At 40.6% G+C, this 24,277-nt stretch overlaps 1 protein-coding gene and 1 long non-coding RNA gene across 5 annotated transcripts; one reads left to right on the top strand and one right to left on the bottom strand.

The window, feature by feature from the left end:
• Nucleotides 1-600: 600 nt before the first annotated feature.
• On the top strand, nucleotides 601-22,209 carry LOC110983743 (ubiquitin carboxyl-terminal hydrolase 38-like). Of its 4 annotated transcripts, none has more exons than XM_022243257.2 (9): nucleotides 601-691; nucleotides 11,501-12,453; nucleotides 12,982-13,083; nucleotides 15,713-15,871; nucleotides 16,449-16,642; nucleotides 16,945-17,038; nucleotides 17,448-18,874; nucleotides 19,166-19,307; nucleotides 20,191-22,209. In XM_022243257.2, exons 2-9 carry the CDS (start codon nucleotides 11,524-11,526, stop codon nucleotides 20,344-20,346), a joined length of 3,204 nt encoding a protein of 1,067 aa, XP_022098949.2. In that variant the 5' UTR covers nucleotides 601-691; nucleotides 11,501-11,523; the 3' UTR covers nucleotides 20,347-22,209. The 4 variants fall into 4 exon arrangements, with proteins under 4 accessions (XP_022098949.2, XP_086989500.1, XP_022098948.2 ...); XM_087133374.1 differs by adding an exon at nucleotides 8,983-9,206 and having other exon boundaries at nucleotides 17,448-19,307; XM_022243256.2 differs by having other exon boundaries at nucleotides 17,448-19,307.
• On the bottom strand, nucleotides 21,921-24,144 carry LOC110983744 (uncharacterized). Its single transcript, XR_015424434.1, has 2 exons — nucleotides 23,500-24,144; nucleotides 21,921-22,654 (listed from the first exon to the last, which is right to left on the bottom strand). It is a non-coding gene; the product is annotated as an uncharacterized LOC110983744 (long non-coding RNA).
• Between the last annotated feature and the right edge of the window lie 133 nt (nucleotides 24,145-24,277).

Raw genomic sequence — 24,277 nt, 5'->3', positions numbered from 1 at the left:
GCTACTGATGAGTGTCCATCCCCCAATTCTGTGCCCCTTTATCCCCCCATTTAAAATTGTGAAATGGACTAAAAACTACATGAATCCATAGTATACCGGCCACGATTATTTTCTTTCACTTACTGAGGCTGACCCCTGGAGTTGGAAGAATGTGTCCAAGCCCGCGTACCACCCTCAGATTTTACCCTAGTTATGCCATAAGGTCGGACTTTTCCAAACTTTTGTTTCTGCTCCATTCAACTCCTAGCGTAAATTCAGTTTCGTAATGGTGCTTTGTTTTCTAGCAATGATTTTTTTTAACTTGCAAAGCCAACTTGAATATGCTTCGCATTTTGTGTTTCAGAAAAATTGCCTAATCTGTCGAAACGTCAAGGTCCCCCACTTGTTTTGTTTTAGATTTAATTTGTATCCAGTAAGAAACGATATGAAATTAAATTGGTGGTATAAAAATGTGTGATAAAGTAAAAAAAAAAGGAAGGTGTCAACTGATACAAACATTGAAAAACGACTGCATGTTGCTCTGAAAAATGAAACTTAAAGCCATAAATAGCGCCCTCAACAGCCAATTTATAAGGTCATCACCTACGCTTCGATGATAAAACTTGATAAATGCATTGTGTGTACCGTGTGTGCGACGGCTGAAATAAAAACGATGAATTGCGCTTTTTACAGTAACTTATTGTAAAAAAAGGTATGTTTGCTTAAACTTCATTGTAGATATTTCTTAACTGGATTTGAAACTTTCAGTGAAGATGTTCGAAACTCTTTTATTCACTGCCACAGTGCCAGAAATTCAGATAAACGCATCGGCCCTTCCGCCTTCTGTGTGATATCCGCAGGTTTCGTGTGCTGTTTGATACGCTTTTCTCAGTGCCATTGCACCTTTTTCGTAAAAAAGGGGAAACTAAAATCAAATCCTTGTCGGACGTATTATGGTCTGTGCATCTGACAATGTATTAGACATGGGTTATAATATTTAACCTAGAAGGCGAATTGTAGATGTAGGCCTTGGGCCTACTCATGCTACTACTTAATAACTTACATACATTGTATGATCATGATAGCAAGGACTAATTTTGCCCCATTTCTTTCACTTTAAATTGTGGCTAGGCAAGCTTTTTAATGTGGAAAACTTAATATACTTACATGTTTTATACATACATTTTTGCTAAATTCAACCACAGGTTATTTTGCCAGCTAGACATAGACACTGCCCTCTTTGATATGCGAATGCCCATTCAGTATTGGCACTCAGCCTCATTTTCAATTTGACAGATCTCTGAACAGTTCCAATGATGGGATGTCTATTTTTGCTTCGTTTGGGGTGAAATCGTCATGGATTTTGACTTTTTTTATATTGTAGTCCATGCTTTCCCACAACTCCCTTCAGTTCAATATGGCAACTAAGTTGGAATGGAAAATCCTAAATTTTTGTCTCGAAATTTTGCTAAAATTGTTGCATCAAATGCATTGGTCAGTTACAGAAGGGGAGTAAATTATTGCTTCAAAGTATATTATTGTTTCTTTGTTATTTAGCTACATGTATATTTCTGCTTAATTTCATGGAAATTGATGGAACAGCAGTGGTCTTTTTTCGATCTGTGCCCAGTGGGTATCGAAATGTACATCTCATGTTCAAGCGGTGTTGGCAGTTTGAGGCCAATTTCACGTTTAAATTATTGTCATTTCCACTGCTTTTACTGCCATCAAATGTTGTTTAAATAGATTTATACATGTTTTCATAACCTTTGAGGATTGTACTTTTCAATCTTATGCTTTGATGAAGCTGATGATTACGGATTTCAAACACTACTTTCTCCGGGGAATTACCATTTTCTGGGCTAGCCTTGGTGGCATGAACAAAACGCAGCATCTGATTGGCTAGTGGCTGGTAATTTCTTCACCAACTTCACAACTTGGCTATAAAATAGGTATCCACAATTGAAAGAGAATGTACAATGAACTATGGATACAGATTATTTGCAAGTTTGAAAGCATTTAAGTATATAAAACTCACCAGATTATGGTGTTCCATATGTGCCATCCGGCGTTGCATTTTTCAACCGGCGTCGCATTTTTCGATGGGCGTGGCATTTTTCAACCGGCATCGCATTTTTCAACCACCGTCGCATTTTTCGACGGGCGTCGCATTTTTCAAACGTGCATCGCATTTTTTGACCGTGCGTCGAATTTTTTAACTGGCGTCGCATTTTTTGACCGGGCGTCGCATTTTTCATAACTTCATCGGAAAGACCTATGGAGGCCAGGATCTCGTCCATCACCAGTACCGCCAGCTTATTATAAAACACTCGAAAACTGGTCTAATAAAGAACAAAGTTATCTGTTGTGGAGATTCTCACACGTACAGCAACATTTGTCACAGAAAAAAGAAAATTAGACCGAAACGCATGTACATGTACGTGTAACCCCAGGGTCAATCAAGAAGCAGCAGCTACGACGAAATACCTTTCTACCACTGTAATGAAAAAATAAGATCAGTCTTGGCTTCCTCTGGACAGATTTTCATGGTTCAAAAAGTATTTTCGGAAAACTGTGCGCGATTTTTGTATTGCTGACAACTTCTTTCAACCAAGAAAACGTAAAATTTCTCAAAGTTATGGTGCGTGACATTTCTTCACCAAGAGTAGTTACATTTTTAAATTATAGACCGTACTGCGATAAACGCTCCCTCAGGAAGCATGTCTGCAAGATGGCAAATACCATACCAACCAGAGTGAACAATAGGCCTACCATACTGAGTTCGATTTTTGTAGCAACTAGTAATCATCAGTACGGGGACATTTTTCACTCAAAATGCTTGCAGAAGTGAGAAACCAAATTGAGCGAGGTGAACTTCCACGACTAATCGGGTTCATTAAAGGGCTGTTAATTTATTTACAAACAGTTAAACAGCATACATGCTAATTTAGCCGTTTCCATAATCATTAAAAATATGTACGCACACTTTTCACATCCAAGTCAACAACTTCAGGTCCGGCTGGACCAAGGTTGACCACTGATGATTAATGGCTTATTCACAATGACAGGCGACGGCGGTTGAAAAATGCGATGGCGCTTGAAAAATGCGATGGCGGTTGAAAAATGCGACGCCGGATGGCACATATGGAACACCATACAAGATAACACTGCGTTGTATACCATCATTAGTGTCACTGTCTCCCGTATTCACAATAACATTTTTGTTATACACTTCAATTCAATCAAGGTTGAATTGTAACTATAAAATATTATTTCCTCACTCTCAGAATTGCTTACATAGTTTAAAATCTCCCTTATTTATCTTTCTTTTATAATGTGCTTTGTTCAAAAGTTCAAAACAAATGTGTGCAACTGTGTGCATTTACATGTAATACAGTTTTAAAAATATGTGTCGCAGCATTTCTTAGATTCCCAAGTCATGCAATAAAAGGCACAGATCTTTGACAAGCAATTCAGTTCTTAAGTGTAACACTAGAACTCTGTCTACTTGTATAGTACCAGATCGTAGCTCTTTTTGCAATACAAAGTTCAAAAATGTTAGAATCCCAAATTCCCATTAAACCCAACCTTCTTGTACAAATGCCGTATCAAGTCTTCATTGTGTGGAGAGTTTTTTAGATCCATTATGGCTGGTCCACTTTTGAAACAGTGAAATATTTGGAAAAAAGAACAAGATTTCAATTTATTCTCTGATTCGCCCCTCAACCATGAATAAATAATTTTTCCCTGCTGGAGATAATTTCTGAGTTTCAAGGATAATAACACCAAACAGTACATTGACCTGTGTGCATGTAATTACACAACTCATTGCCACAGTATACCTAATAAGTGAAGCACTTTTTTCTCTTTTTTTACTGGCAAAGAATTAACATTTTTTTGAAGTAATCGTCAATTCTCATTTTCTTTTTTGTGTCTCTACTTTTTTTACGTAAAGAATAACTTTTTTCAATTTCAGAACTTCAGACCTGAATAGGGATAAGTTTCCTATTCCAACACTGTACGAATGCTCCTGACGGATTAGAAATTTTGATCGTGTGCACTACCAAATCACTGAAGGCACTAAAATGAGAGAATAGAAATGGCCAGAAAGGGGCTGACTACCAGTAGGAATTAATTATGACAGCCATCAGAAATGACACCAACCAGAAAAGTAACAATCAGACAATTCAAATGGATCTTTGATGCCCAACGTTTAAATATAGTTGTAACTTTAAAAAAAAATTGAATTAACAAGTGTTGACAATACCAGAAATGAACTTCAAATGAAATGAACATTGCCATTGTGAAGTCTTGGGTACGGGTTAGCCGCGGTGGTACTGTGCACCAATGATTGTTGGAGATGTGCACTGTGTGGGGGACATTGAAGTACTGTGGCCGTTCGCATGTGCCACTCTATTCACTCTATGACGGAGACCCATGGGTTCTTAAAGTGAAATGAAATAAGTACACTTCTTACGTGCCCTGTAGATGTACATGTATGTAAATAAAAAGTTTTTGACTTACAGAAGGCTTGAGAGTGCCAGACTGCCAATCTGAGTAGATTGCACAGATAATTAATGGACAGAAATGGTGGGTATGTGGTGGTAGACACTCTATGAAGTCCCTTGTCAGGTACTTCCTGAGATCGCTCTTGACCTGCATGTACTGGCACTGTTCAGTTGTCTGTCACCATCAGGTCCACTGTATCTTCATCTTCCACACCACCACTCTCAACCATGTCAATGTAACACTCTGCTGGACCTGTTGTTGTTGTTGTTGTAGAATTAATGGCATGTATGGCATTCGCTAGTGCCCTTTATGGCATTAGCAAAAAGGTCGCTTAGCCATGTGGTAGTACGGCTAGAAATTCAAATAGCTAAAGACACTTGATCAGACAGTAAAGACTTAAAAGAGTGGATATTATGAGAGCCAGAAAGGAAAAAGAAAAGGACATTAAAAAGTGCTACAACAGAAAGGCATTAACATGTGAGCAAGAGAAGAGGTAACGCCAATGATCCTTCGAACATGCAGTGTCGCTGGTGCCCTGCAAGGTCGGACCGTGTACCGTGCAATTTAAGGGCCCGGGCCCCACCGGGTTCTTCGCAGGTCCGCAACACCTTCAGGTGATGAAAGGCGACACTGTGTCCAGCCAACCATTGGCGCCCCCTCTCCCACACATGTGCAATAATCTCAAAATCAAGGAGGAATAAAGACTCTAAAGGGAGCAGTTAGACATTGACATTACAATTATGGATGTATTTTAGGTTTAATGGGAGAAATGTTTTTGCCCTAATAATTGTGTGAGATTCATTTGAGCGTCGGTTAAACCTAGTGTTTTCTGGACGGTCTGTCTGTGTATTGAACTTATTACACTCAAGCAGGAAATGTTTGACATCATCGATAGTTCCGCAAGAATCGCAAAAGTCATTGGAAGTTTTTCCGATGTTGTAGAGGAAAGTATTAAGTCCTTTGCAGATGCCCAGGCAAAGTCTGTGTAGCTTAATTTCTTGTGTATGTCCTTTGCCCCATTTTGTAAAGGTAAAGGAAGGGTCAAGCTGTAGGTGCTTAGAAGGGTCAATATTTGGGATGGACTTTTTCCAATTATATATGAGATCCTTTTTAAGACAGCGTTTGATTTCGGTGTCAGAGAAAGGGATGTGATGGTCAACATTTGGTTTTTTTGTTCCTAGTTTAGCTAATTTGTCAGCTTTTTCATTGCCAGGAATATCACAATGGCCCGGAATCCATTCGAATACAACGTTTCCTTGGTGCTGAATATTAATGAGGGTATGTCGAATGTCACAGACGATCTTATTCTGGGGCAGGGGGTTAGCAATAGCTTGGATGGCACTTAAACAGTCACTGAATATACAAGAGTGAAGTGGATTGACGGTTTCTATCCATTCCATGGCTAAGAGGATGGTGAAAAGTTCAGCTGTGAAAATAGAGATACCGTTGTTAAGTCTGACATTTTTTGAGTAGTTAAGTTGGGGAATATGCAGACTGCAGCCAACTGTGTTGAGGTCAGGATTAAAAGATCCATCAGTATAGATCTGAAGTGATTTGTGCCAAACCATATTAATAACTTCTTTGCTAATACTTTCTCGCATGTTTGGGTCATCATTGTATGAGATCCGGGAAAAGATTTCTGTAGATATGTTGGGATTGTAATAGTGCCAATATGGAAAGGTGTTAGTCAAAGGGAAGGTAACAATATCATATTTAGTAGTTCTGCCTTCAAAAGGAGTTTTGAGTGGCGTTTGACTCCATTTCTCATTGAAGTAATTTTTTTGCCAGTTATCTTGATCAATATACTGATTTGGTGGTTTTTGTGAGCCTTTATTGTGATGCTTTAAATGTCACTCAAGAATTGAGGACGGAGGTTCAGTGGAGGGTCGCCACATTCTAATTGAAGCTTAAAGAGAGGAGTACCTTGGAGAGCCCCTGTACAGATTTTAAGAGCTTGATATTGTGTGCTGTCTAATTTTTGTTTCATCGTAGTAGAAGCGGAGTCGAAAGCTTCATATCCGTATTCAAGAACTGGTTTGATTAAAGCTGAGTATAACTGATAAAGTGTCTTGCAGTCAGCGCCCCACGTGGTTCCGCTAATACAGCGCTGGAGGTTAAGTTTTCTTTTGCTTTTCATGACAATATTATCTATATGTAGTTTCCACGTAAGTTTGCTGTCGAAGGTAACGCCCAGGAATTTGGCTGATTGTAAAAATTGGATCGAGTGGTTTTGGACAGAGAGGGAGACGTTAGTTTTCTGTTTGTTGGTGAATAGAACTGCAACAGTTTTAGGGTAGGATAATTTGAAACCCCATTTTTCACACCAAGTGAGAATATTAGTAAGACTATTTTGGATTATTTTCTCAAGGAAAGAGATGTTCCTGTTAGACTTCCATATGGCTATGTCGTCTGCATATTGGGAAACTTTGACGTTGGGAAGGTGCTGGGAGAGATCGTTCACTGCAATGTTAAAAAGCAAAGGACTGATGACACTGCCTTGGGGAACACCATTTTCCTGGGTTCTTTCAGTAGAAAGAATATTGTTGGCCTTAGCCTGGATTTTTCTATCACAGAGAAAATTATCAATCCAGCGGGTTATTCGCCCATATATGCCCATGGCTTGGAGTTTAATTATAATCCCTTTACGCCATAGCATATCGTAGGCCTTCTCAATGTCAAGAAAGACTGTTAGAGTACTTTCTTTGTTAGCACAGGCTTTGTTGACGGATGACTCAAGATTCAGAATGTGATCTTTTGTGCTACCGGTACGTCCTTTACGGAAGCCGCTCTGTTTCTGGCTGAAGAGGTCATGTGTTTCTATATACCACAATAAGTGGGAGTTAACCATGCATTCCATTAGCTTGCATAAGGTGGAGGTGAGAGCTATTGGGCGGTAAGGTGAAGGGTTGGCTGGATCTTTCCCTGGTTTGAGGATAGGAATGAGAATAGTGTCTTTCCACTGCTTAGGGCATTAGGAGGTGTACCAGATCATGTTGAAGATGATGAGTAAGTATTCCCTGATTTTAATGGGCAGATGTTTGATAACCGCATTGCTGATTTCATCTTTTCCCGGTGTTATACATTTGGAAGCATCAATGGCATAATTCAGTTCGTCAATGTTGAAGGGTTCATTAAGGACTCCATCATTGCTGTCTTGAAACTTGAAAGCACTTTCCGCCTCTTTTTTGGTGTTGATGAAAGAGGGGTTGTAGTTTTCATTGCTACTGATTTTAGCAAATTTATCATCAAGGGTCTCAACTTTATCTTTGTCAGTGACAACGTTTTTACCATCATAATTAATGACTGGAATGTTGGTCTTTTTGTGAGAAGGGTAAATACATTTAATTTTGTTCCAAATAAGTTTAGTATTAGTTCCTGGCTTAAGGTCGTTGCAAAATTGTTCCCAGTCTTTTCTTTTTGCAACTTTGATGGTTTTCTTAGCGATAGCACAGGCTGTTTTATAATTGATTAGATCAGATGGGAGACTAGTTTTTCTCAGTTTTTTTAAAGCCTCCTTTTTGTTTTGTATAACTTTCTGACATTCGTCATTCCACCAAGTGGTAGGTGGTTTGTTTGTGCGACTAGGTTTGGTTTTAGGTATAGAACTAGTCATTGCGCAATCAAGTTCATGACTGAAGTTGCCGTATGAGGCGTTGATACTGACTGTGTTGTCTGGCTTACTGATTAGACAGTTGCATTCCTTTGCGATTTTGCCCCAATCAGCTTTTTTAAGTGACCACCGAGGTGTAGAGTGGTTAGTGCTTTTATAAATGTGATGATTAATTTCAATAGTAATTGGACAGTGATCGCTCCCCATCGTGCTATTTAGAATGGTCCATTTGCATTTGGAGGCTATGCAAGGGGAGGCAAGGGTAATATCTATACATGAAAGGGAACTGCGTGATGAGTTAACTCTGGTACCTTCTCCAGTGTTAAGACAGACCAAGTTGTTGTTAGAGATAATATCCTCAATAATTCATCCATTGTGATCAAGTTTAGAGCTACCCCATAGTGGGTTGTGACCATTAAAGTCGCCACAAATTATGCAAGGCTTGTCAGTGTTTCCAATGATTTGGTTAAGGGTTAAGGGTTAAGGAGCAAGGGTTGTAAGCATTGATGATGTTAATTTTATTTTTACAGTCATCGTAAATTTCACCTATTTGGAGCTCCAGAGGGATATTAAAACCCGTTTTGTATTTGAAAGCAACTCCATGTTTTACAATAAAAGCGCATCCACCACCAGTTTTTTTGTTTGAGTTGTTTCGGTCATGGCAGTATACATCGTAGCCACTTTATCTAAAATTTTTATTCTCTTTCAACCAAGTTACTTGGACGCAAACAATGTCTGGTTTCTAGATCGTAGGCCAGGAGTAAATTATTTCTTTTAGTTCTTTTTGATGAGCCAGAAGGGATTGTGCATTCCATTGTGAGATAAGTAAACCTGTCATCAAAGTGTAAATATTCATGATGTTGCGTTTCTGTTACTTTTGGAAGGTTGGCTTGCGTTTGACTGGTCAGATGAGTGTGTTCCTGTTTTTGTTTGATGATCTGTTTTCTTCGGGCTGGATGGAGTCTGTGGAGTTGATCTGCATCTGCCAGGTTTTTCTTTGTGTTGTTTGAGTTCTTCAGGTTCGGAACGAAGATGGTCGATAAGAGATTTAGTTGCAGCTACTCTCTCGTCTTTGTTCTTGAGGGTATCCATTATTTGCATTACTCCGGTGAGTAGTTCCAGGATATTGACTGCGCTACAAAGGCACTGATGCGTGGATTCAATTTGTGTTGCAGTTGCCTGTTCAGTTTGGGTGGTGGCATCCTTTCTTTGTTTCGAGGGGAGGGTAGTTTTGGGTTGAATAGGTCTGCTGATCTTAGTTTTTGTTCTATTTGGGTTGTCATGACTTGGGGATTTTACCTCAGGGGTCGCCATTGGTCGTGTTGCAGGAGTAGATTGGGTGGATGATGTGTTTGGGTTTATTGAGATGTCTGTTTTAATAGCCTTTGCTGCGTCTGCATATGATATATTGTATGAAACTTTGATGTTCTGGATGCGTCTTTCTTGTTTCATAGTATTGCACCCTGCATATGCTGATGAATGTTGCTCCCCACATCTGCAGCATTTAACTTCATCCTTCTGTGTGCAGTGTTCGTATGAGTGAGAGTCGCCACAGCGAACACATCTAGTAGCGCTACAACAGTTATTTGCCACATGACCAAGCCGTTGGCAGTTAAAGCAACAGATGACGGGTGGGATGAAAGGCTTGACTCTGAAGTTTTCATATCCTAGTTGGAAGGTTTCAGGGAGGGTGGGAGTGTTAAAAGTTAGGCAGACAGACAGACTTTTCTCCAATTTACCATCTTTTCTGCGCATTAGACGCTTGACTTCTAGGATACATTGTTTCTTGCAATCTTCCAGAATTTCTTTGTCATCTAGTTCAGTGGGGATTCCAGTTATGACACCTTTACTCTGGGTTTATGATTTTGCATATTCGGTAGTTATAGTCCATTGATCAAGTTGCGACATGGCTTCGAGTTTTTTGGCCTGGGCTGACGTATGACATCTTACAATAATGCTCCCTGGATTGTTTTTGGTGACGCTTTTCACGAAGTTGCGACCTAGGATGTTCAAGGCTTTAGTAATTTTAATCGGGCTAACCTTAGCAAGTTTGATATCAGGGGAATTAATGATGACCAGTGTAGGTTGACTCTTGATGTTTGAGTTCTGAATGAGACGGCGTTTAGGTTGGGAGTTTTGTGGAGGGTCATTATCTGAGTCTGTGTAGACGTCACTGTATGTTATGTGCTGTCATTTACGGCTTTTTGGTTGAGACTGTGTTTCATTTTGGGCTTGACTCATTAATCTATCTAGGGTTGATCGTGATCTGTCATCATTCTCTTGAAGATTGTCATAAGGCCTTTGATTAGATTGTGATAATTGATCCCATGAGGTGTCTGATTCCATCTCATCTTCCATCTTGGGGTGGAATCAGCCTAAAGCGGCCTAGAAAAGGGGGAAAGCTTAAAGTTTAAAACCTCCTGATAATGAGATATTGCTTACCAGTTGAAGTAGCAACACAAGAATCTTAAAAAAAAAAAAAAAATCAAGTATGCCAAACGAAGGCAGTCACTGGCTGACGGAGATTCAAATTTTCGCGCGCTCTCGAACATCCAATCCTACGTCCGGTCATGGCAAAATCTTCGCGGGTCTCCACCCTCTGCTGGACCTGGGCTTTCTACGCCTTATATAGCCCACTCCTAACACAAAGGAGACTATTTAGAATAAATTAGTGAAACCCAAAAGGAACACCAGGGAGGTTATAGGTAACTCTGATTCTGCAAGGCTACAAGTGTATGTGGGTCTAGGTGGGGCATTCATGCCTATTGTGCTTCCACACACACTACATACAGTTCCATTGAATTCTTCACACACGTTACAGCAGGAAATTAAGCTGGCATGAGATACAAGTTCCAAATAATTAATCTTGTACAATAAGAAACAAACTTTTGCAAAATTTAACAGTATAGTTGGGACTGTTGACATGTGGCAAACTTCCAGTGTCTGAGGACCTCTGGTACCAATACAAGGGACTAACCAGTTGTTATCTCCTTACCAACTGCATTAAAGGGCATCTGTTTTGCTAGTGCCAGGGCATTAGTATTTGGAATTGAATCTAGTAAATTTTTCATTGGTTTCATCTGCAAATGATCAATTACATGCAGTCTTCATATGCTGTTGAAAAATTAGAAGAGGGACATAATTTTTTGGATGTACACAACATGCAATACACTTGCAATTCAACCCTTGTTGTGACAGTGCTGCAAATTTTTATACACAAATTTCCATGTTAACTCATGGTGGTATTTTCATATTTCCTTTTTAAAACAAAACTCTGGATTAGGATCCATGGTTCATTCCCTAGAACAAAATGTTGGGAATATATTCCCCTCTCCCTGAGATCTGAAGGCAGATCTGAATTTTTCCCCAAATAAAGAGTGTTTTCATTTTCTGTCTTTTCAGGGTAGTTTTGTCAGTCATTCAATATGGATAAAATTCTGCTTGGTATTGCTGCCTCAACCCACTCAGAGGCAGTCAAGAGAGCTATCATTGATAGAATCATCAACTCTGCTAGCAAAGCCCCTCCTGAAGACCTTGTCATAGCCATCCTGGACATCTCATCCCGATGGGTGACGGAGAGTGACTCAGACTTCATGCAGCAGATGGGAAGACAGCTGTTTCATGCCTGGGCCAAACACAACCAGACAATCTTTGAGGAGTTCTTCAACCACCAGTTCTTGGTGGGCATTCTTAGGATGGACATCCCACATCCAGACAGAACCGTCTGCTTTGTCCATGAGTGCCTGAAGATGCTGCAGAACCGGGCCACAGCAGCCAAAATCATCCAGATGCAAGCAGTGGCGCTTATCAGAAAGCACAGGGACCTGCTGACATTAGTGGAAGTCAGCCATCTCCTCTTGGCCTTCCCAGACTGTCTCCCTAAAGGGACTGCCGCTGCCTCATTGTGCATTGCGGCTGTGGAGAATGTCAGCGCACTCCAAGTTGCACCATCGGAAGCTGCCATGAAGGCTAACCTGGAAGGCATGATACACATCAGTGCTATGCTACACCACATCTGGCATGACAACATGGTGACTGTCCTGCCATCACTGGCAGCGGTCTTTAATCTCATCTCAGCGCTGCCCTCTAGTGACCGGCCAAACCCTTCAGTCGCCCTCGGCGCCCTGGTACAACATGTCCCTGTCGAACTCATTGCTACAGTCACCAAGAATGCAGCCTCAGATGTGTCCATTGTGGATGAGCGCATGACCACTGCTCTCAGCAGAATGATCGATTGGCTGTCCTGGCCTCGTATCCTGAACATTGACCAATGGATTGTGTCTTTCCTGAAAAATCTGGCATTAGCACAGAAGTTCACCATGTTGATCAATGTTACACTTGCTTCAATTGAAAAGGTACAATGTAAAAATGGAATGCTGATGGAAAAACTGAGAATTCCGAGAAACTTAGTTTCATTTCTAATATTACATGTATAAAGCCAATTTGCTTTTATCTTACAGTGGAAGAAACTCTTGGAACACCAGTCACACAAATGATTTATAAATGTATTTGAATAGTCGCATTGTTAATACAAGTAGCAGAATCACAATGTAGACCTGTACTTGAGCAGACAGTTGAACCATTCTGTTCAAACTCTATCAAAGATGCTTCAGCCCTGTTTTATCAACAAAAATCCTTGCAAGAATAATACTTCATGGGTATTTGTCTTGTTGCTGTCCATTTTGTAGAAAACATGACAGTTCTTTTGTGACAAAGTAATTCTGAGTGTTTGCTGGTGCCTCACAAACAGAACACAAGAAAACTGACCTTTTGAAACTTTTACCAACAAAACGCTCCCAAAATGATTCCATCCTTCCTTAAACCTTAGTAATCATTTCTCTATCGTTACCATTACCCCCGACAATTGAACTTCCCTTGCTCAGGTGTTTGTGAAGCTGTGTTTCCCTATTGTCAGGGACAGCGCTTTACCTGTTCTCACCCACATGCAGTTGAGTTTTCAACACTCGCCAGAAGCCTTTCACAAGGTAAGTCATAGAATCAAGAGCACAGGGGCTATCTGCCTTGTGCATAAGCACCTTCTTGTCGGTTTAAAAGAGCTACATGTACGTGTATCTTGGTAGGGAGTGCTCATTTGGTTAGTATTCACAGAACCGTATCGCATGCATTTCATAGTTACTACCAAAGGAGCCTCCATTGTGAGGAAATTGTGCCCTCTCTTGGTCCCGCTGTGGGTGGTTTGTCAAGGAATTGTTTATATTTGTTATTTGCTTGAAGGTAGAACCCTTCATTCGCAGCTATCAAAAAGAAGTAAGGTGGAAAGCTTGCGGTAGCACCATGCAAGGATACGATCTCTTTGTGAGTCTGTACGAGGATGCAGCAGGTGGATCCACCTGGGAACTGATGCATGTCAGTAGGTGATGGGCTGTGGCGGGGGAAGGTTGCCTGGGTATAGGAGACCCATGGGTGGGGAGGGCCTAGGGTATAGAGGACCCATCAGACCGGGAGGTGAGCAGGGGCTGCCAGATGTCGCTGATGGAGAAGCCGATGTCTTGAGGCACGGTGGGGTGTTTGGAGATTTCCAAGGCTTCTCTAATGTGTCTTGGGTACCACTGTTCAATGTTGGCGATGAGGTGGGCTTCTTCCCAGTTGATGGAGTGGTCTTCGGCGTGGGAATGCTTGATGATGGCTGACTTCTCATAGTCCCCCTTCCTGCCATGGGCTTTGCGTTCTTTGATCCTGGTAGGGAGGTCCCTACCAGTCTCTCCGATGTACACTTTGCCACACTGGCAGGGGATCTTGTATACACCAGGTCAGCGGTGTGGATCTTGCCCGTCCTTATGGGAAGTCAGCATCCCGTGGATCTTAAGGGGAGCTGTGTGGAACACCTTGATGTTGTGCTTGCTCAGGATACACTGGATGTAGTGGGAGGTATGTCCTAGGTAGGGGAGAGTGACAGAACTGGGGGCCTTATCTAGTTGGCTTTGGGTATAGGGGACCCTACAGCCGGGAGGGGGACTTGATCTTGGGTCTTGAGTCTTGATCTGCTTGGGCTGGTATCCGTTGCGTTGGAGTGCCGTGGAAATGTGGTGGAGTTCCTTGTGTAGGGGCTCTTGCTCGTGTAGGTGCTCCATGTCGGCATCTCTTTAGTCTCCTGACGACGGGCAGAGCATACTGTCCGAAACGTTGAGTTCCTCATGGTTCTTTTCAGAACCATACAGACTCACAAAGAGATCGTATCCTTGCATGGTGCTACTGCAAGCTTTCCACCTTAGTTGTCTGTCACCATAAATAGCTTGAAATCCCAAAAAGAAATAACTGAGGAAATTATTATCGAAAAGTATGCTTGGTTTAAAGATAGTAATGGAACTAAACTCCCTGTGAAATGATCTTTTTTGGGCATGCTGTCGTTTTGAAGAAAAAAAAAGGAAAGTAGGTCATTTCCAATAATGTATTTCTGGAAAATTGCTATTAGCAGTTTTGTTTTTAATAGAGCCTGTGAGTAAAAAATTATGCAGCGAGCTTCCGCAACCCTCGTACGGTCTGCCTGTGGGGACTTTTACATAGGACCATAGTATCACGTTCAAGAATTTTTGGGAGGATTATTCCTAACTAAAACCACCCTAAGAAACACTGACATCAGGATTTTACCTTTGTGTTTAGTAATATGTTTGATAAGTCACCTGGAGAAAGGCAAAGAAAGAATTTCATTAACGACCTTTCACTTCCAGCAGTATCGTTCCTAAGTCTTGTTGTTCATGCACATTTGTTTTCACTTTATGTGCTTACTTGACAATGAGATTGTACATTGCAAAGATTTACTTGATGGATTCTGGAGTCAGTTGATTTGACCTGATTGTTCTTGTCAACAGAGATTACAGTAGACTCTGCTTTGGAATCTTTCATAAATGCAGATTATTCCTTTAAATATATTTCCTTATAAATTGGAAAATGCTTAAAATATTTCATACATTTTAAGTTTCGCTTGAAGGAAAGATTACATGTACCATAAAACAAAAATGTTGAACTAAACTGGTCTTCATGTATTATAGATTTTCAGAGGTTACAGGTTAATTTTTAGCAGAATATTTCTCTTTCAGGTCAGGTAATTTTTCCATTTTGTATAAATTATCATGCTAGCTAATATTTTACAAAAGCCTTTTTCCGTGATGAGTTTTTAGAAGTAATCAAATGAAAAAATTGCAAAATCGTAAATTTTTGCATGTTATTACTTCTATCCTATCCATGAGTTCTGGAAATATGCCATCAGGGGTCAACTTTCAGGATCTATTTGGGGAAGCTCAGACAAGTGTTGACAGGATGCACAGGCGTGCACAATTACTATAATTCTTCAGTTCAGTGTCAGACATCACATACATGTAGCTACAACTGCCTGAATGTGAACATGCACAGGACGCTGAATTTGGGCACAATTCAAAACATGACTCGGCAATTCTTGATTTGAATTAAATATCCTAGAATATTGTTTTACTGAATATACACTGATTACTGAGTGACTTTTTGTTGCCTCTAATGAATGTAATGCACGATGGCAAACAGGGTTTGACAGACTGTACCTTTAACACAGAAACTGTTCATTTCAGCAACTGTCATTCGTTCTTCATTTCAAATGCATGAATTTGCTTTCCTTCCCAGATTGTAGCTCATGTACCTGAACTGATGAAGAGACTGAAGTCAGAGAACACTCCCTCCAGTCAAGACTGCTCCCAGAAGGTAGCTGAGCTTGTCTACTGTCTGATGTATCACCACGCTGGCTACCCGGACCTGTATGAGCCTGTCTTGGATGCCCTCAAGGTTAGTTTTAGGGAAACCAAACATAGCATGCATTCTTGATATGGAATTGCAGAACCTTGGGTGATGGTGGCTTAGTTGTGTGTACAGTCCTGCACAACTGGTGTTGAATTTCAATGTGCTTAGGATGGTTATTGCGAATGTCTTATTCCAAGTATTTCTTTTGTAAATGCCACACTTAAAATTCTTTAAAAGCCAAAAAGAGCTTACATTTTAGAAAAAGTACTTGCTTTTAATTTTCTGTCTTCACTGCCAGTGTATTTCCCACTTTAAAATTTGCAGCTACAGAAGTTTAAAAGTGACTTTCTTTCATGTACGTGTATATTTGTGCATTCAGCTTGACCATATTTTTTCTTTTTCATGGTTGAAGGTGGTAGTCTTTCCCAATAGTGCACTTTCAGAGGAATTGTTACAAATTGAAGTATTTGTTTGCTTTAAATTACTGCATGCTTGTTTTCTACCTTTTCTTCATGCTTAGGCTAGTTTTCAATTTTGATTTGTCAGAAAAGGTATATTACCTTCAACATGTTGGTTATTTGACTTGTAGAGTTGTTTCATGTCGTTTTCACTTTTGAACCAGGACATTCCTCGTCCCAGTGAGGAGGCCATGAGGGAGACTCTCAAGCTAAGTGCTTGGACGTCTGGAGCCCCGGTCAACTCAGCTTTCTCAACCAGGTTCCTGCTGCGGTCAGAGACAGGCAAGACAGGACTGGTCAATCTGGGGAATACCTGCTACATGAACAGTGTGCTTCAAGCATTGCTCATGACTAGTGGGTGAGTGAAATAATAGCTCCAATCAATTAATCACTCCAGGGAATAAATGTTATGTGAGCAGTGTCCCACAAGTTACAGGGTTTGAGTCAGCAAGTGAGCAAGTCCCTTTACCAGTCTGAGCTGTAGTGAGGTCCACCAGGGGAATTGATGGTTTTTCATTTTGAAGACTGTCAAACAATCTCTGCATTGTTTTTTCAACGTTATGATATAAGGTACTATAAGAAAGTGGCACCAGTTGTGTAGGTTTCATTGTTATTCTGTCAATGTTTATATTACACCACCTGTACGTTTGGAATTTTCAGGTTTTATGAGGATATCATGGCATGTCCTGTCTACAATGACCAGTGTGTAGTTGCTCGGCTTCAGACGGTATTTGCTTTCCTCACACACACACAGGTAGCGTTAGAACCTAGTTCCTTTCAGAAGTTGTCTTCTCACCTATCTGAGACAAACTTTTTATAGAGCTGTTCAATTGTTGGCAGAAATAAGTGCGTAACCTCACAGAGATCAGTTGTGGTAAAAACATGTTTCAGAATAAGTCAGATTTATTTTGTCCTAAAAAAGAATGATTAATGTTTATGTCAGCACATAGGAAAGTAAAATGAAATGATGAAATCGGAAATAGTGAAATCAGTCCCTTGAGTTTTGTTATTTTTGAAACACATCCCAGCCAAAAAAGAAAGGCATTTCTTACAGTTTTCTTGCGTGAAAACTCAGCCACATTCACAAATTTGGATGGGAAATACAGTTTTAACACAACAGGAATAAGTGGAGGGTTCATGGTGGGATTTTTGCATTTCTACAGAGAGCTGCCTACTCACCCAGGGAGTTCCTGATTGCCTCCCGACCCCCATGGTTCTCACCAGGCACCCAGCAGGACTGTTCCGAATTTCTCAAGTATCTTTTGGACAGGCTGGATGAAGAGGAAAAATCCATTCGAAAATTCGAGGCCCAGTTGCAGCGGACTAGGGAATGGGTGGAACACATGAAGAGGAAGAATGCCAAGAAGTTGGGGAGGGAAACTGGCAGGATTGCCTCAGAGGAGGAAGGTGATGAAGGTGGACCACAGATTGGAGACCAGAAGGGGATAGACATATGCAGTAGATTAGATGTAGACTCATCAATTAAGATGGATACGTCATCAAATGAGATTGCAAATAAGGAAGAAGTAAGGCCAATTGAACAGAAGGAGAAAAATGAGCAAAATAGGAAAATCGCGTCAGGAGAGCAGACGCAGAATGAAAGATGCAATGAGGTCACTATGGAGACATCTGTCAGTTCTCCCACAAGGAACACATTGACTGTTTCATTGTCTGAGGTCACTCGCTCTGAGCAGGGACATCCAATATGCTTTCCGACGGCACAGGATAACTCTGCTGTAACTGAATTGATGACAGTCAGTGGGTTTAATATGCAGTGTGACCAGGCTTCAAGTAATGTCAGGATAAAGTTACCTGTCACAGAAACCAAGAAAACAATGCCTGAATCACCCATTGGTCCATCAATAGTGGAGCAGTATTTCTCTGGCAAGTCTGTGACTCGCATCCGCTGCTTGACATGTAACAGCATATCAAGCAGGACTGAAGCGTTCTTTGATCTTCCCCTTGCCTTCCCTGGATCTGATACTACCAGTAGCATGCGGGGAGGAGAGAGTTGCACCAGCAAAGATGAAGCTGGTAAGTCCTTGGGGTTGGCAGCTGACAGGCTAGCCCAGGAGGAGATAACATCTGGCAGTAAGCAGTGGGAATTGAACGGTGGGGCTGCCGCATCCACCTCAGCTATCAAGGACTTTGTGACTAGTCCAGGACAGAGTGGCGAAGGTAGGGACTCTTCTGATGCCTCTCCCAGCAGTCTTGAAGAGCTCCTAGTTCACTATTTAACCCCTGAGCTTCTGACAGGTGACAACCAGTATCACTGTGGGAAATGCCAATGCCTTCGAGATGCTGAGAAGCGCATAGAGATATCAAAGGCTCCCAAAGTTCTAATGCTAACACTCATGCGCTTCTCCTACGATGTTAAAACTCAAAGTCGATGCAAAATCTTAGCTGATGTTTGGTTCCCTAAGATCCTAGACCTGGCTTTGCATCATCCAGAAAGAGAGGCCGGAGGTGACACTGAAGAAGATAAACCAGATGAGCAGGACTTGTGCCAAGATCCCCCTCGCTCAAAACGACTGAGACAAAACAGTGAGAACGTAGCTGCCTCTGAAAGCAACAGAGAATTGAAATACCGGTATGTACTGTATGGTGTCATTGTTCACTCTGGTCTGTCATCTGAGAGTGGACATTACTACTGCTACGCAAGGCACTCAAACTTTCCACATGATGTGCACAAAAAGTCCGAGTCGAAGCTTAAAAAAGAACATGAATCTGGCGATGCCAAAGAGCAGGATGGAGCTCAAGACCTTTTGCCTGATCAGTGGTTTCTTTTCAACGACAGTCGAGTTTCAAACTCATCATACGACTCATTTGGTAATGTCACCAAACGCTTCCCCAAGGACACTGCTTATGTTCTGTTCTACAGGCAAGTGCCTTGGGAGAGTGAAGAATGGTCTGGGTGCCAGACAGCAAATGAAAAGCCCCGACATGACCTACATGTACGTGAGATGGCTTTGAAGAAGAATCTCCAAGAAGCTGTCACTAAGGATAATGCTATTTACCTGAAGGTAAGGATTGATAACCTACTTCGGCAAAGACAGACACTAAGTGGCAAAATCAAATTAAAATTGTTTGAACTATTTTGATATGTGTAGCATAAGCATTTTATGTGATGTGTCCTGGAAGAAAATTGACTGAAAATTTCACATATTGATTAAATTGAGGTAGAGTTGTGCATATGAAAACATTGAGCTTGGTGTTGCCAAGTCATATGACGATAATTTTCAGTTGGTGAGGGGTTCTTTGGAGGGGAAATCCTTGAGAAATTCTTTCTGGGTAGGATGTGTACAGCAGCAGTTGTTCCATTGTAAAATTTTTTAGAGTAGCGCATACCATATAGCAATGCGCATGTTCGGTTGAGAGGTCGAAAGAGCCTGTTTTGTAGCTCACTATGCCCTATACAAGTGCGCACAACCAGCCGTGTACAGAAAGGGCCATATCAGCGGTCCAAACGAGATTTTCTTTACTGTCCAAAAAGCTGGTTACCGCTTTTTTCATTAGGTTATCACGTCAGGGGAGGGATACCAGTGAAGCACAGTAACGCAGCGCATTTTCGCATGTTGATAGAAAATGTTCAGAGCAGGAAAAAAGAAAACAATTTTGCTCGGATGAAACTGCACAAATGGAATTGTATGCAGTCATAGGTATTTTGTCATTTACTTGAAATGTTGAAGGAATTCATCGCAGATTTTTTTTTAACAAATGGTATAATCAAGCCGAGTTTTTTTATTAGGTTTTATAGAGAATCATATTATACAGTGTCTGTAGTGTCAGTGTACAGTAATGACATGAATATTGTCAACTGTCATAGCAAGGTTCTTTGGAAATGTTTGTTTGTCCTTTTGCAACTTTATTAAATTGCCTTTGTTTACTTTTTCTTATCGCAATTAGGAGCGGGAGTTGGAGGCGAGGATGATGGCTCTACGAACTTCTCAGGGCTTGGAGAGTTTCTCCTCAAACCAGAGGGATTTTGATGATAGGAACGACCCACCAAGTGGCTGTGGGGGTGGAGGTGGGGGAATGGAACCACCTAGACTGGTTTTCTGATTACGACTGTTGCTTGTGGTGGTTAAAAATATACACAGATCTGCTCTCTGTGGAAAAAGTAACGAAACAGTTACCTGAATATATGCAGATGTCTAGGTCATCATTAGCGTAAGTGGGATATAAAACATGTTTCTTTTGTGTCCAGTCCACCTGCTCCAATCTTTAGTCAAATATTTGGTTGCTTCAGAACACTCAATTTTCTGTTAACATGCAGGCTTTAACACGTTGACTGCCGACTACGAGTATAATCACAAATGTGCGGGATTCTGCCACTAAGAGTATGCTCGTTAGAAATGAAAATCTGTTGTAATGTAAACTTAATACACTGGCATCACTGAAAAACACGAATACACTGCTGGCAGTGTTAAGGACATATGTCTGCATAATGCTCATGTTCAAATGGAAATGTGAAAGGTACCGCATATTAAATATGCGTGGGCATGCGTACAACGCTTGGCAAATGGGAACGCCACTTTGAATTTTATGCAAAGCAGTCAACGTGTTCATGGAACTTTGTTATTCTTTACAGCAAAATGTGACCCGGTACATCATAATCAGGAATAAGTCGTTGAGGCCATACTACGTATTGGCTGAGTAAAGTGGGGATATGGGTAAATGTTGAAAACAAATCGATGTGGCAGTTTCTGCATATTTCGCAAGTGTATGTATGAAAGGTTACCATCAACACACTTGTAATGTGTACCATTTTAAAGCTTATGAAATTCTCCTTCTGACCATGTACATATCTCAAAAAGTCAATTTGCCACTTATTCCTGATTTCGATGTACCATGTCACAAATCACATCTTTTGGGGGAAAAAATGGTTACTAAAGGAAATAAGACAGAGCTGAGACACCTAGCAAGTAGAGACCAGCATCCCTCTTGTGTTTTTAAGGTTATTAAGAAAATGTCAAGAGGCATTTTGATTCCACGCGGAAAATATCGGGCAGACAGTACATTGGCAGTTGATGATGATAATGGAACTCCATCCCACATATACAAATTGTTTTGGCAATTTTTTTGCTGTCGTAAGAAAAACTTGCCTGCCATCAATTTAACAACCCTCCCATTTCTATCAAAATCAATCAAATTAAGGACTGACTGCAGGATTCCAAGAGAGGTTAGACACTATCACTCTGCATGGGGACTTCATGCCGCTTGAAATTCTGATCTATGAAGAACAAATATGGATTTTTGCAGATGAGATTGTTGGAGAATTCAGAATGGTTTCTAGCCGAATATACCGAGTGAATGAGAGGCTTCTAAGTTTTAATCCACAAATGGACATGATACCACTGTGAATATTTATATGAGTTACCTTCTTAATATTGTAGGCCCCAAAATGAATTTTTGCAGCATGTAATTAGGATGAAGTTACTCCAGATATCTTGCTTTGAATAAGATTATAACTATTGCATATTTATCAGTTGTTTTCCCTACACATGTTGGGTGTTAATGACTGTTACAATGTCCTAAATGTCTTCTTTACTTTAAAGAATCTCAATTATTCCTGGTTGGTCATTTGGCATTTAAAGTAACACTCCACACATCTCAAGTTCAAGCTAACCCAAGGGAAGAGTGGAGAAAACAGCTGACATGCTTTTATTAATAAATGGAGTACATTAACAGAGCTGATTTGTAGTTATTAAGGTGGTCTTTTTGTCTCCAGGTTATACTCAAGAAGTTCCACATTTTCATTAATGCATTTCAGAACTGAGTTAACACAAAGATCTGTCTCAGTTACAACAAAATAATCCAAGGTCAGGTCATATAAAGAAGACTTGTAATATATCTGTTATTTTTAGATAAGACATTCCAACTTGCGGATTGTTACTTGCAAATTAAATGTTCTGTAATAGTAAATTCTTTATCAGTCTTCTTGTCTTTGTGCAGAGTACACAAGGTTTACATTTTTGGGCATGACATGAAACAAGCTTTAAAAAGAAATTTTGAACAAACTACTTGGTCTATCATATCGGAATAAAAAATGTGAATACTTCAATCTATCTGTCCATAGCAAGTGGCAATACATGACTTGCTATCAAGCTAAAATCTTCAAAGTCAGGGGATTAAAAATTGAGTGAAGCTGGAGACTGAGTGTAGTATTGAAACTGCCATTAAATGTCGTCTTGATACATTGCATACATGTAATCCTGCACCAGTTTGCCGTGGAGGTTACATGTATGGTTTCCCCCTTCTGCCGTTTTCTGTCATTGGTGTTCTCTCTGTAGGGACTGCCATTGTCTGCTCTGCTGCTATCCTGTAGTCACCCAGTCATCAAATGACTCCCGTTTCAGAACAACACAACCTGATGAATCACATCACAAATGAACTTTTTACTCTTTAAAAACTTTGACAGAATCTTATGATCTGAGCTGGGCCCAATTTCATGGCGCTGCTTACCGCAGAATTCCACACTTACGATCTCCATTCTGCGCTAACCGCACTAGCAGAAAAATTCTGCACCAACCCTTTAAGCACAGAATCCTTAGTTACGGGATGTACACATATGCACAAGCCAAAATTCCTTGCTAACCTGTGAAATACATTCGCCGTAAGCACAGAAACAGAATTTTCGCTACAGTAAGTGCCAATTTTTCACTTGCGGTAAGCAGCACTATGAAATTGGGCCCTCAAAAGGAATTAGAAAGAAAATTTAATGTCACAGGCATTTGAGCTAAGGTTCCTACATGTTAAGTTATGCTAGTGAATAGGCTCAGTGATGTAACCAGGATTCTTCGGGGGCGAGTAGTAAGTGTATGTCACAGTGGGAGGGTCCAAATTTCTCTTTTTTTAAATTTTTTTTTCTTTGTTATTCTAACTTTCTGTGGCGACTGTGCCCCTTGTTTGGTCCAAAAACCTAGCATTATAAACAAAGGGAAGTTCTTACAAAGGATGCCACTGGGTCCTTGTAAAACCATCCCAGATATTCAATGACAGAGCAGAGGTGCATTGAAAACACACAGGATAATGGAAAAACAGCAATTAAACTTTCAACATGTTCAACTTATAAACATGTTAAGGCAGTCCACGAAATTAACCAATACCATGGAGGAAGGAAAATCTAAAGTTTTCAGGAAGCGAACAGGAAATAAATTTAGTCTAACTGCCCAACGGGGTATTGATAAATAAACTAAAACAGTGCTCACTTACCAATACAATGACTAAGTACCGATGAGCCTGCTACTCAGTCAATGTTAGTATATATAACGCTTGCTATTCCGGCGTTTGAGCCTTTTGGTTAGACGAATAATTTCAAAACTCAACTTTTCCCAACAACCTGGATTTGAAGTGCATCCTGACAAGCAAAATATTTCATTCCTGATGTATCCAAGCTTCTTTATTCATGCTGGCTGAATAACAAGAAAAGAAGGATTTTCCTGGTATTCTACGAACTCCAACTTAGCCCCATGGTCCGAAAGACATGAAAGGAACAAAACGCCCCCACAAGTTAAACTTAATCCAGTGTTGCGACCGTTACAAAAATACCATTTGAACCGCCAAAATGCTGTCATTTTTCCTCAGCAGTCCTTCGTTGAACCTATGCACAATATAACAGAAATGGGAAACAATGATATGGCATTTTCTATAGTAAGCGCACGCTACATGCATTGTGCACAATACGCATGTTCCATGTAAACACTGAAATAGCCTATTTTGTAGCTCGCTGTGCCCTATACATGAGTGCACCTTGCACTGTCGATGGGAAACACTGATATGCCTATGTTTGTAGAGTAGCGCATACCATATGGTTGTACGTAATGCGCATGTTCGGTGGAAACGCCGAAACGGCCTGTTTTGTAGCTCGCTATGTCCTATACATGTGTGCACAATGCGCCGTCAATGGGAAACACTGATATGCCCATGTTTGTAGTGTAGCGCACACCATATAGTTGTACGTAATGCGCATGTTCGGTGGAAACGCCGAAAC

This window comes from Acanthaster planci, linkage group LG02 (genome assembly GCF_054643075.1).
Source record: "Acanthaster planci isolate LZ-2023a linkage group LG02, COTS_SCS, whole genome shotgun sequence".
NCBI classification, from domain to species: domain Eukaryota; kingdom Metazoa; phylum Echinodermata; class Asteroidea; order Valvatida; family Acanthasteridae; genus Acanthaster; species Acanthaster planci.
The sequence above is the reverse complement of the archived record's forward strand: the minus strand, read 5'-3'. Positions and strand labels throughout refer to the sequence as shown.

What these genes read in the sequence shown, in the direction of transcription:
- LOC110983743 (XM_022243256.2), top strand. Translation starts at nt 11,524, where the DNA reads ATGGATAAAATTCTGCTTGGTATTGCTGCCTCAACCCACTCAGAGGCA. An exon ending in CTGTCTTGGATGCCCTCAAG is followed by an intron (nt 15,872 to 16,448) that starts GTTAGTTTTAGG and finishes CTTTTGAACCAG; the next exon opens with GACATTCCTCGTCCCAGTGA. An exon ending in ATAATGCTATTTACCTGAAG is followed by an intron (nt 19,308 to 20,190) that starts GTAAGGATTGAT and finishes TATCGCAATTAG; the next exon opens with GAGCGGGAGTTGGAGGCGAG.